At 44.7% G+C, this 13,868-nt stretch overlaps 1 protein-coding gene across 1 annotated transcript in view; it reads right to left on the bottom strand.

Annotated features, from left to right (window-relative positions):
- LRRIQ3 (leucine rich repeats and IQ motif containing 3) overlaps positions 1 to 13,868 on the bottom strand; it is a 252,627-nt gene that overhangs the window by 174,450 nt on the left and 64,309 nt on the right. Inside the window, exon 4 of the mRNA XM_069232440.1 lies at positions 609 to 745. Within this exon, the coding sequence (XP_069088541.1) occupies positions 609 to 745 (137 nt within the window). The remainder of the gene's footprint in view (positions 1 to 608; positions 746 to 13,868) is intronic.

The following is a 13,868-nucleotide window of genomic DNA, read 5'->3' as shown; positions in this document are numbered from 1 at the left end:
GCAAACTCTGCATCTTGAGGCACTGGAGAAAGGTGACTGTGCCATATATGAGGGAACGGCCTGCCCAGTGGGCAGAGGTAACCTCTTATATGAGAGTAACATAAATTGCAGAATTAACAACCAGGTAGCGAACACTTTCCTTCGCCCTCACCTAGAGCTTTGAATGGTCAACCTACTCCATGAGGCATACACTCTTTCGCTCATTAGGCTTCATGTCCAATTACACTTGTGGATACAGATACCCCCATCGATGCCTCTTGGTCCTTCGATGAATAGACCTCTTGCAAGGTACCCCACATGGTAAACTAGGGCTGAGCCACTGGAACTACAGTAGCTTCTGCAGTGGTCTTGGTGCCCCTCATGTTCGCCTGACAAAGCTGAATCAATACCGATGTCAGACTTCCCTTCCATCTTTTATGCCCGGAGCCTTCATTACCCCTTTCCATACACATTTACAATGAACAACAAATGCACGTTAAAAACAAACAATAGCAACAGAAAATGGTACCCATTCCAAAGCAGCACCTCATTTCGTTACCTGAACGTAATACTACAAACTGTATGCAAAGGTTTTTGCCCTGAATTCTTAAAAAATAAATCTTACATACCCCATTTTCTTTCGTCGAGTTAAATAGCCTCGTATCATTCTTTGAATAATCAAAACAGGTGAATTATGGGCAAGAATGTGGTTGATCTTTGAAATAATCTCTTTAACCTCCTTTATTTCGTCTTGAAAACTGGTTTCCTGCAGGGAAAGAAGAGTTAGTAACATATCTCGAAAACGCACTTTTCAGTAAATAATGCGTATCTTACTAGAGGCTTCCCAATTCAAAGGAGGCCGTGGTGCACAATAACTCAAAGCTGGCTAAGCCTCAGCCAATCAGGTGCTAGTCTCTCCTTTTAGCCACCGCTACCAAACCCAAGGAAAACATTCTACACATGAGACTGCTTGGGGGACATGCTCGTTTTGAAATGGATTATCTAACGAGTGGTGACTAGGTACTTTAAATCTGAAGTAGTATTTATGAATGTCATAATGGCGTGTAGCTAAAAACAAATACGGTGATTATATTTTTTGAAAAAAATGTGTTTCAATTTCAGTAGGAGGCACTAGTCAAAAAGCTGAGATGAGGTAGACATTGATGCCAGTGTTATTATTATGCAAGCAGAGCCCTTTCTCCAATATACAGTGGTGCAGCGTTGTGATTCAGTCTATAATACATAATATTAAATGTGCCGCAACTTACTATAAAGAATAGGTTTTCACATCAGCATTGGGGGCTGGTGGGGAATACAGGCAAATCATGGCTAACATTACATAGCAAGCGAAGTGAATGAGCATGAATGAGCCATAAAGGACTAGGAAGAGATCTCCCATAAGAAAACTTTAAACATTAGAAAGCCAAATGGTGCATTTTACAATACATTTTCATTTAAATATGGTTAAAAAGCTATGGGTTTAAAGGTTGGAATTTGTCTGAAAGGTACAACTAATTTGCTTTTTGCACATCAAATGTAATGCAACACATCAAATATAATTAACACATGATAATGTTGAGAGCTCCATTGAAGAAAATGGAATAGCTCAGGCTCAATAATATGTGCTCTAACATTCCAATGTTGGTCTTTCGGTTTCTCCTTTTTTAAGTTAGAATATTCTACTCCTTGGTGGGTGGGGTCTTCCAATATCGTTATAGCTATTCTACCTTACGTTATATGCGTCAGTTAAGGTCCTCTACCTCATTTTAAGCCCTTGTCTGCGGCTCGGTCCTATAATTCAGGTTCAGGGCTTTTAGCAACAGATTATAGCCCTTGGCAGACGGCTACAATGCTATAATAAAGTATGCTGCATTAAAATGAAGTGCCACCCCCGACCTAGTTTGGTAGTAGGATACGCAGCATGTAACACAAAATACATTAAGCATGGTGGGTTTCCGCAAGTTCAAAACAGACAACTTTCCAATATCCAAATCCATCTTTTTAAGGAGCAAAATATGTTATTTTAGTCATGAAAAACATTTAAAAATGCACTATCCCAATTAGGACCAAGATTAAGAAAGTACATACAATCAAAAGAGAAAACCTGAACTATTAAACATAAATTTGCACAAACCACTGGATGAGGAAAGGGGCTATTAGTCACCAAGTGGCACACAACTGATTTTACAATGCTATTACGCAAGAGAACGCAGGATAAATATCAATTTCTTTACAGCAGGGTGTACTGCAAAAGATTTATCACTATCCTTGATATATTAGTCAGGAGATGTGAACTTATGAGTTAATACTGGGAGGTATGCATACAAATAGCTAAAGATATATATTAAAGAACAGTTGTTAGCTGGCTACATGTGCTGGCTGTTGGACATAGATGCATGTGCCAGCTTAGGTGTGGTGGGTGGCTGTAATACAGTGCTCGAGCTTCTCTCTCCATCAGGTGGAGAGCAGACAGAATGTGAGCTCTCCTTCTGTTCCATGAAGTTGGCTATCATAAGAGGTTTCAGTTTGGGTAAAGCTGCAGGGGATCTGACATGGGTGAACTAATGAACAAATGGTCGGGGTTCGAGTAGGGGCTGCTGTTTAGAGATGGTACTAGCTCGTGAGACAACTTCTGGTGATGACACAGAAGGCAAGAGTTTGGAGGAAGTAGCATGCCTGTCACTCCAATTGAAGGAAAATCCATTTCTCTCTTCATTGTGGATATTTCCTTTTAGTCCTCACTATTGCATGACTTCATGTAAGGGAACGAATGCAGCAGTGCACCTATCTGTGCAGTTCCCTACAGGAAGTCGATGAGTAGATGCACTGTCTGTGCATGTTGTATCTGTTTATAGTATGTGTTCTGGCGGCACTGAAGATACAAGGCACATTCAGGCTGATTTGCCCTCCTCTTGTCCCCCATGGAGGAGTATTAGTCCAAGACATTGAACTGCCTTATGTACTGTGACCCATACTCCTTTCCTGACTTGTCACAGTGTATTGTGCAGTCAGTGAGGCTTGCTGATCCCACTGGATTGTGTTTGCAAGTTAGATTTAGACTTTAGATGTTGCTGTCATCAGAGCATGTGGTCATACATGTGGTTGCATGGTGTGTACCTTCACTATCACATGGTGGATGGGAGAGCGGCGACTGCGGGGGAACTCTGGGGGTTATACTAACTTTGGAGGAGTGTTAATTCGTCCCAAAAGTGACGGTAAAGTGACGGATATACCACCAGACGTATTACGAGTTCCATAGGATATAATGGACTCGTAATACGGCTGGTGGTAAATCCGTCACTTTTCCGTCACTTTTGGGACGGATTAACACCTCCTCCAAAGTTAGAATAACCCCCTCTGTATCTTACATACAACCTTTTACTTTGGATAGTGAGGTACCCACCTCATCCATTCCTATCCTAGCTAAAGTGACACCAAGCTTATCCATTGAGGTTACTCAGCAATGACCAGCAGAGTCAGTGGGCCTAACTTACTTTTGGCCATGGGCTCTGACTCCCATGCCAAGGTCAGTGCTGCCATGAAGGCTAGCACTCAGAAGAGGCTACTGACAGCTGTCAGAGCCCAGAACCACACCCTAAGCTCTTCACTGGCAGTGGGCTGAGCTGCTCTAGGGGCTGCAGTGGGTTCTTGGAACCTCTCATGCTGTTTAGAGGGGGATTTACCACATCTTGTGGCAGGCACCCTTCTTCCACTCTCCCTTCTGTCAGTACAGGGGGGGGGCATACTATAGTTTGACAGCTGCCTGACTGTTCAGGACTTCTTTTGGAACAGGTGAATTCTCACCAAGGCCAAATTTGGGTTCTACCCTCACTGGGCTAGAAGACCCTTGGCTCACTGGAACTCCAGTTAAGAGAGGCTTGGCTTTCCTTTTTCTCGTCCCATTCTTTTGGCGCCCCTGTCTCCTAACTACTGGGACTGGATCCCCAGGAACTTTGGGTTCAGGGTGCTCTGGGCAACCACCCCACTTGCATTCTGACCAACCTCTGGTAGATTATCCAGGAGGCAATTCAAGGGAAGGTCAGAACTGACCACCACCTTGTGCCAACTAAGGGTACCATCCCTCTCCAGTGACACAATGGCTACAAGCTTAACTGAGACCTTCCCAGAGCATACCCTTATTTTCTTGGTTTCTTACTTCACATACTGACCTAGGGACACCAACAGGCCCACCACTCTCTCAGGCCAATGGCAGGGATCCTATTCGCCTAAATGGAGTGGAAGTGCTTACTCCCACCCTCAGAGATCCCTAGCTCACTATTCGGTCTAGTTTCCCACCTTAACCTCAACTGTGCTCAGGACGAGGTGATCTGGTCCAAGGCGCCGGTTCCCAGGTGCCTTGGACGAGATCACCTCGTCCTGCTATGGGCCCCCGGGGGGAGCGCTAGCGCTCCCCCTGATGGCCAGACACACCCCTCCCCTAGGCAGGGATAAAAGGGGAATCGCTTCCCCTTACACCACGCCCCCCCCATAAACCCCCATGGCGTCTGATGACGTCAGCGCGCTTTCGCGCGCTGACCTCATCAGAGGCCTTCCCTTCGGCGCTGGAAGTTCAGCTTTTAGCGCCTGATCGGAGGAGAAATGCAAAGCGTTTCTCCTCCGATCAAGTGGAGGGGGCAGAGAAGCCTGAAAGGAGAGGAAAGGCCTTTCCTCTCCTTTCAGGCTTCACTGAGCATTTCTCGATCGGGCAGCAGAAATGCCACTAGACACCAGGGAATTTTTTTGTTTTTTGTTTATCTCATAAGAAGAGCGGCCCCTTGGGCAAGTGGACATTTGATTATTGGGGGTTTTGGTTTTACATTTGGGCCATGAGAGCTTGGCTAACTCTCAAAATCGTCCCACTTGGAATGGTGAGGGCTGCACTTTTTGGACTTTGGGACGCTGCCATGTAGAAAAATCCACAAGACCTCGAAACATCTGAAAACGAAACATCTGGGTGAGTCCAGGGGTGTGTTCTTCAAATGCACCCGCACCATTTTCTTACCCACAATGCCCTGAAAACCTCCAACTTTGCTGGAAATCACACATTTTTCCCACATTTTTGTGATGGAACCTACCGGAATCAGCAGGAATCCACAAAATTCCTACCACCCAGCATTGTCTCATCTATACCAATAGAAATTCTGCCCCACTTGTCAGCCTAAAAATGTTTTTTTCCAAACTGCCCTTTTGGACCCGCTTTGGTTCCCCCTCAATTTTTACATGTTTTTGGCTCTTCCCTGTTACAGGCACTTGGCCCACCTACACAAGTGAGGTATCATTTTCACCGGGAGACTGAGGGGAACATTGGGTGGTAGGAAATTTGTCCCGGTGCGGTGATCCCACACAGAAATGTAGGACAAATGTGATTTTTGAGCTAACTTTGAGGTTTACTGAGGATTCTGGGTAAGAAAACACTGGGGTATCCACGCAAATCACACCTCCATGGACTCCCTCGGGAGTCTAGTTTTCAGAAATGTCTGGGTTTGGTAGGTTTCTCTGTATGGCTGCTGAGCCCAGGACCAAAAAGGCAGGTGCCCCCTGCAAAAACAGGTAGTTTTGTATTTAATAATTTTGATGTGTCCATATAGTGTTTTGGGGCATTTCCTTTCGCGGGCACTGGGCCTACCCACACAATTGAGGTACCATTCTTATCGGAAGACTTGGGAGAACACTGGGTGGAAGGACATTTGTGGATCCTCTCAGATTCCAGAACTTTCTGTCACCGAAATGTGAGGAAAAAGTGTTTTTTTGTCCAAATGTTGATGTTTTCAAAGGATTCTGGGGAACAGAACCTGGTGAAAGCCCCAAAAGTTACCCAATCTTAAATTCCCCTAGGTGTCTAGTTTTTAAAAGTGCGCAGGTTTGGTAGGTTTCCCTAGGTGCCGACTGAGCTAGAGGCCACAATCTACAGCTAGGCACTCTGCAAAAAACACCTCTGTTTTCTGTAGAAAAATGTGATGTGTCCATGTTGTGTTTTGGAGCATGTCCTGTGGCCGGCACTATGCCTACCCACACAAGTGAGGTACCATTTTTATCGGGAGACTTGGTGGAACGCTGGGTGGAAGAAAATTTGTGGCTCCTCTCAGATTCCAGAACTCTCGGTCACCGAAATGTAAGGAAAAGGTGTTTTTTTAGCCAAATTTTGAGGTTTGCAAAGGATTCTGGGAAACAGAACCTGGTGAGAGCCCCACAAGTCACACTGTCCTGGATTCCCCTAGGTCTCTAGTTTTAAAAAAATGCACAGGTTTGGTAGGTTTCCCTAGGTGCCGGCTGAGCTAGAGGCCAAAATCCACAGGTAGGCACTTTGCAAAAAACACCTCTGTTTTCTGTGGAAAAATGTGATGTGTCCACGTTGTGTTTTGGGGCATTTCCGGTCGCAGGCACTAGGCCTACCCACAAAAGTGAGGTACCATTTTTATCGGGAGACTTGGGGGAACATAGAATAGGAAAACAAGTGTTATTGCCCCTTGTCGTTCTCTACATTTTTTCCTTCCAAATATAAGACAGTGTGTAAAAAAAGAAGTCTATTTGAGAAATGCCCTGTAATTCACATGCTAGTATGGACACCCCAGAATTCAGAGATGTGCAAATAACCACTGCTCCTCAACACCTTATCTTGTGCCCGTTTTGGAAATACAAAGGTTTTCTTGATACCTATTTTTTACTCTTTATATTTCACCAAATGAATTGCTGTATACCCGGTATAGAATGAAAACCCACTGCAAGGTGCAGCTCATTTATTGGCTCTGGGTACCTAGGGTTCTTGATGAACCTACAAGCCCTATATATCCCCGCAAACCAGAAGAGTCCAGCGGACGTAGTAGTATATTGCTTTAAAAAATTTGACATTGCAGGAAAAAGTTACAGAGTAAAACGTAGAGAAAAATGGCTGTTTTTTCACCTAAATTTCAATATTTTTTTATTTCAGTTGTTAGTTTCTGCAGGAAACCCTTGTAGGATCTACACAAATTACCCATTGATAAATACATAATTTTGTCTACTTTTCAGAAATGTTTAGGTGTCTGGGATCCAGCATTGGTTTCACACCCATTTTTGTCACTGACTGGAAGGAGGCTAAAAGCACAAAGAAATTGTAAAAATGGGGTATGTCTCAGTAAAATGCCAAAATTTTGTTGAAAAATTTGGTTTTGTGATTCAAGTCTGCCTGTTCCTGAAAGCTGGGGAGCTGGTGATTTTAGCACCGCAAACTCTTTGTTGATGCCATTTTCAGGGAAAAAACCACAAGACTTCTTCTGCAGCCCTTTTTCCCATTTATTTAGAAAAAAACGAAATTTTCACTGTATTTTGGCTAATTTCTTGGCCTCCTTCAGTGGAACCCACAATGTCTGGGTACCTCTAGAATCCCTAGGATGTTGGAAAAAAGGTCCAAATTTGGCGTGGGTAGCTTATGTGGACAAAACGTTATGAGGGCTTAAGCGAGAACTATTCCAAATAGGCAAAAAAAGGCCTGGCACAGGAGGGGGAAAAGGCCTGGCATCGAAGGGGTTAATGCTAAGAGACCCTCCTCATCAGAGGAGTCCTCCCATAAGGCTACACTTGACAGCCCAGTGCTAGCCATCTTCTTCTTGGAACAGGCTGGGTCACCCCGTAGTGACCTGACTGCTGACAGGCACAACACAACCTGTTATCCAGAAACTTTCTAAGTCCTGGGTTCCCCTGCCTCTGCTTGTCAGTTGGGGTGGGTTATACTCTCATCCTCTTTATGTTTCTTGGGTACTGAGGGAGTCTCTTTGGTGGGCTTAACACCTCCCTCCTTTGACTTTTGGCGGCCTAACCCCCCCTTGTTGGAGTCTTGTGTACTCTTGATCTTACCCACTTGTCGGCCTTGTTCCCCAACTCAACAGGGCAAGTCAAGTCAGAATCTACCAGATCCTGTTTCAATAAGTTACTCAACAGTTACCACAGTTACTCAAAATGTGTTCCTTCAAAATTAAATTATACACCCCATCATAAGTGTCTACTTGGTTACCTACTATCCAGCCTTTTAGTGCCTTGACTGAGGAGTCAACAAATTCTACCCAAGTTTGGTCTGGAGCTTTTTGGGTATCCCTAAACTTGACTTTGTACTCTTCTGTGCTGAGACCAAACCCTTCTATGAGGGTCTCTTTCATGGAGGGGGGGTGGTAGGACTCAGCTACCTCCCCAGGAAGGGTTGGAAGTTTATCTCTGCCCTTAGCTGGGAATAACTCCCAAAGTAGAGAGTACTGGTGCTGTGGAGGTATCTTCCTCATTCTGCAACACCTCTCAAAGGCTGCAAACCATTTGTCAATGTCATCTCGTGCACTGTACATGGGGACTATCCTGGGGTGGGGGGCCTTTGGGTCACAAGAACCCTCACTTTCCCTGGTTATTTTGCTGCCACCATCCTTGGGAACTAGTCACAATTTATCCCTTCTCTCCTCCAGGACTAGTCTCCTCTCTTTGAGCTCAAGCTCCCTTCATTGTAAGCTGGTGAAGCCTGTTCTCGAGTTGGGGGAGTCTCCAAGAGTGACTCTAGTCATTTCCTAGTGGTGAAGGAGATCTGGGTAAGAGCGGAGAATCATGGTCCTCACCTCCTTCCGCTTTATTTACTGGGGCCAGGACTTCTCCTTCCAGGTGTTATAGGTTCTTCTTCTGCAAAAGGAAGCCTCTTCCCTAGCTCTGTTTTCCACAAATGAGGTGAGGGCTTCTAAAAGGTCTTCTCTTTTGGCAGTAACACAAAGCCTTCAGATCATTGGACTTGAGGATGGAGAGGATAGGCTGATCGAGGCTCAGAATATTCTCCATTGTGCACTGGTTAGCTATGGAGTCAGATACTTTATAAAACAGTTTTAAAATGCTTTGACATAACTACCTAGATACTTTTTAAAGTTTTAAAACTTTCTGAAACCTATTGGAAAGAGGATGTAACACAGTGCCCATGCAATTCCAATTAAACTTGATTTAAAAAAAAAAAATTGGGGGTCTAAAGACAAGTGAGAATTTTACGTGTACCCAAAAATATACTTTTGTTTAATTGGTGAAGTGAATCTCAAGTTCAAGATCCCACTGCTGAAACAGCAATGTAGTAAGTTGGAGGTATTATGTGGTATGACTTGGGAGTCTTACCATGTAACACTAGCACCTTACCCAGAGGTAGACCTCAGGTTCACGCCAGTTAATGTTAGCCCAGTCCTGGTAGTGTGGCAAAGGGAAGTCAGGCTACTTAGAGGAACATGTGTAAAGCATTTCACAACACCCTCATGGACAACAGGTAAATGATACTACTTGAAAGAAATCGGACACCAATTTAGAAAAATAAAAAATATTTTTATCTTAATTTAGACACCAAAACAAACTTTGTATCTTATATACAACTGGAGTTGTGAATTTTAGAAATGTTGAAAAATAGATGCACTTTAAATATCTCACAGTTCCTTTGAAGTCAATGGGGGAAAGCACAGCATGCAAATGGACACTTGTGGGGTGAGCTCCGTGGAACCCACCTGGAGTTAAGGTTTGGTGGGTCCCTAGACCAAGACTCAACAGTCAGTACTTTGGTACCTTACCCAGAGAGTCCGGGTCCAGAGGTGCTCTGGTTGTCCTTGGTGCTGACAGGTTTCGTGAGCGCTGTCAAAATTGCAGCCCTTGACAAACACACACTTGGGGGTCGAACTACTCTCTGTCCTCGGACAGTGGAGGCCTTTGGGGTCCCAGGGCCTGGATTTCACAGCAGGATCTTCACTACCACATCCGGGGGCTCTGGGTGCAGTGGTAGCCTTTCAGCTGTTAATCATGGGCTGGTCGGGCCAAAGATGCTTTGCCACCTATTTCTAAGTCGCCTCCTTCAGGATGCAGGATCTCAGGAGTGGGTTGTTGTCGATTTCGGTCACTATGCTGGGAACTGGTCTGAAGCTGCTAATGTCTGGGACTGGGTCGGTTACCGGGCTGGCAACCGACAAGCCTTGGCAGTGGCAAAAGTAGTTCATCAATACTTTTTTGGCTGGAGGTCGTCCAGGATGGAGTAGTGGCTTGAAACTACTACTCACTACCACTCTTGGGGTGCAGGTCACCAACTTACTTTTGGCCCGCTCACAAGGGGCCCGACAGGTTGCACCTCTTGGGACTTCAGTACAACGATTCTTGGGCAGGTTGCAGGTGGCTGATTCCAAAGGTCACGGGAGCCTGCTTTACTTTCTGGCTTCCACTGGAGTCCCTCTTGCTGGGAGAAATGAGTATTCACCACAGGCACATGTCTATCATGCAGTTCCAGTATATGGCCTCATCAGGGCACTTAAGTGTCCTCTCTTTGTGTTGCCAAAGTCCTGTTGTCAGTGACAGTGTCTTCTCTGTGCCTCTTGTCGGATTCAAAGTGAGAACTGAGGTTCTGGTGCCAGGGGAGCCCTTTATATCCTTGTTTAGGGGGTGTTTAGGTTGTGGGGGATAGTGGCCAATGGGTTACTGGTCCCTGTGACTAGTCCACCCCTGGAGTGATGAATTCCATCACTGTTATTCCCAGAACCCACTACTCCTAAGGTTTGCCAACATGGCAGAACCTTCCCTAGGCTGTACAAATCGCCAAGCCCACCCTAAAGGTGTGGCTGGCCTTTTTGGGGGTGGATACCTCCTGAATAACTAATTTTACTGCCTACCAGCTTTGTCCAGGTGGGAAGGGCTTTGTCCTTGAGTAGAGGACAAGACATTACATATCAAGGGTGGTGAACCCTTTGAGGCTCACCAACTTGATTACTGTAAACACTAGCCATCCTGGGAGGACAAAGGTGCAGCCTCCATCGTGCCCAGGACCTTTGTCTCAATCCTGGGGGAAGTGTTAGCATGACCAAGGCATGGGAAAGCTAGAATTTTTGGCCATCCTCTAAGAACACCACCATGCTAGCTAATCCTGGGCATGAGAATCGTGCTCAAGGTTAGAAAGCACAATGTTTGATAGCAAACACATAGGAAATCGGACTATCATGGGACTGGACATCTGTGGACTGCCCGGGTGCCAGCCCATGTTATATATGGACCACCTGTCGTTTGCGGTAGCATTGAGTTTTGAAAGCTGCCACAGGGCCAAATATGCTTGTGCATATATGCCCACACTCATAACACTTCCTTGCACTCTTTCCTTCCCTCTTTCTCTAAATCCTTTTCCTTCGCTCTTGCTTTTCTTTCACCTTTCTTTCGTTGCCTCATTTTTTTTGCTTTTTTCTTTATTTCAATTCCTTATTTCTTCTTTCATTCTTTATAGCTTTTCCCATCTTTCCTTCTATACCTTTCTGCTGGCTTTCCTTCCATCTTTTTTTACTTTCTTTCCTTTGTTTCTTTTTTGCCTTCTTCAAATTTGTTCTTGCTATCTTTCCTTCTTTTTTTTTATTTAATTCCTTCTCTTTCCTTTCTTCTTTCTTTCTTACATTCCTTTCCCTTCTTACTTATTTTCCTTTGTCCTTATTTCTTGCTTTTGTTCCTTTTTTCTTTTCTTCCTTAATTTCTTCCATTCACAGGCAAGATGCTGGTAGCAAGTGGCATTAGCCAAGCCACTTTGATTTTAAAATGATGTGTAAGGGAAAGTTACTTATAGGGGGTTTCATCTACACTGTGTTTATGTCATTCACATTTTGGCACCTGGTGCTGTTTTCCCTTCTTAATGAATACAAATATTTCTCTGTGTCTTTTAGCGAAAATATCAATTGGTCTGAAAAACATATTTTCCAAAGAAGAGGTAATACATTAGGATCAGAGTACAGCTCGCAAAATTATCTTCCCAATCTTCTGGTGGAACATATGGCTCTGGTCGAGCACTTACATATGTGCTACCATTTGTTACAATAATAGTTACAGTAATAATGTCATTTCTTTTCAGGCCTTTTAATATCTCTGTTTGACTTAGCCCGATCTGCAGGGTCATCCCCATAATTTTTGCCTCCACCTTCTGGTTTTTGAAACCTTTTTCTGTTGGCTTTAAGAACTCTGTGCACTTTACCACTGCTAACCAGTGCTAAAGTGCTTTATCCTTAAAATATAGTAGAATTGGTTTACACCTTATTGGCACATTGAATTTACTTGTAAGTCCCTAGTAAAGTAGTACATGTACCTATAGCTTGTTAATTCAATGCCTTCTAGTGTGCCTACAGCCTCTTTTTGTATGGTAATCCCGATGTTTTTGGACTGATGATGTTGGTTCTTCGACTTTAAGAGCGCACCGAGGCCTGCTAACCAGACCTCAGTGCCTGAGCCCTTACCCCTAAACTAGCATGTCAAATTGGCTCTTGCCCAATTGGCTAAGCTAACTTATCTGTAAGTCCCCAGTAAATGGTACAAAGGACATTTAGTTAGAGGGTCCTTGTTAGACCTGGCAGATATTGGAGTGATCTCCCTCAACATTTTGCTTCTGACCTCCTGTTTTTGATCATGTGCTGAACTTTGTTTTTGCTGGCTTTAGGGGTCTGGGCACTTTACCACCGCTAACCAGTGCTAAAGAGCAAGTGTTCGGAGTCTAAATTCTATTGGTGATTGGCCTATCCATGATTGGAATATATGATTTACTGGTAAGTCCATAGTTAAGTGCCCTATGTGTGCCCAGGTCAAATGCTACTGGTGGGCCTGCAGCACTGATTGTGCCACTCACTTGAGTAGCCCTGTAAACCTGTCTCAGATTTGCCACTGCAGTGCCTCTATGTGCAGTTTTGAACTGCCATTTTGACCTGGCAAGTGGAACCTTTCCTTTTACTACATGTAAGTCACCCCTAAGGTAGGCCCAGGGCAGCCTCATGGGCAGGGTGCAACAAATTTAAAAGGTAGGACATATACCGGTATGTTTCACATGTCCTGGTAGCGAAATATGGCCAAATTCGATTTTCACTATTGCAAGGCCTATCTCCCCCATAGGATAACATGGTGATTGCCTTAAAATACCTTTTAATTGCAGTTTCCCATCGGGAGCAGAAAATGATATGGAGTTTGGGGATCTAGGAGCTCACAATTAAACAATACATATTTTGGTAAAGTTGTTTTTTAGATTGTAAGTTTGGAAATGCAACTTTTAGAAAGTGGGCATTTTCTTGTTTAACCATTCTGTGCCTCTGCCTGGTTGCTAAATACATGTCTGTTGGACTGTCTATGAATTCACTCTAGACACTCACACAAAGGGAGCTGAGGTGTGTCCTGCATCTGGGTGTTCCTGGGCTACAGTGGTGGGAGGAGCCGACACCTGCACCTGAATAGGGCTGTGCCTGACCTCACACAAAGCCCTCTCCAACCCCATAGAGTGTGTTGGTGGGCAGGACAGAGAGAGAGGCAGGGTCTTGTGCACCAGTATTGGCCTGCTGACCCCACAACTGCAGAACACTTCTGGACTGAGGTCATTCTGCCAGGAAGAAGAGCTGGATTCCATAGGAGGAACTGCCACTCTGTCTGTTGGTTTGCTGTGCTGGCCTGCTGCTTGCTGCTTCTGTCCTGGGAGTAAAAGGACTGGACTTGACTTTCAACATCCTGCATTCCAAGGTTCTCCAAGGGCTCGAACTGAGCTTGCCTCCTGTTGTGAAGTCTCAGGAACATCAAAGACTTTATCTGCCAGTGCCTGGGCTTTTCTGCTGAGAGTCCTGACTTGCAAAGTGGTGGCAAATCCAGTCCCTGGGCCCTGGGAAATGGAAGCTGATGATTTGAAGTAAAATCCACGCACCAAGTCCATTGCAGTAGAAAAATAGACAGTGCTTGCACTGCGGCTGAAAACTTGATGCAGCACCTGTCTAGTGGCTACAGAATCGACACATCAACTGCTTCAGCGGAGATATATTGCTGCCATGCGTCTGGATTTTCCACGCATCATCTCTGGGTGTCATTTTCTTCTTTGACGCTGCATCGCAGTAAGGAACCATCCCCATCCTGGTGGAAAAATAATTGACGTA

The sequence above is a fragment of the Pleurodeles waltl genome, chromosome 4_2 (genome assembly GCF_031143425.1).
Source record: "Pleurodeles waltl isolate 20211129_DDA chromosome 4_2, aPleWal1.hap1.20221129, whole genome shotgun sequence".
Classification (NCBI taxonomy): domain Eukaryota; kingdom Metazoa; phylum Chordata; class Amphibia; order Caudata; family Salamandridae; genus Pleurodeles; species Pleurodeles waltl.
The sequence above is the reverse complement of the archived record's forward strand: the minus strand, read 5'-3'. Positions and strand labels throughout refer to the sequence as shown.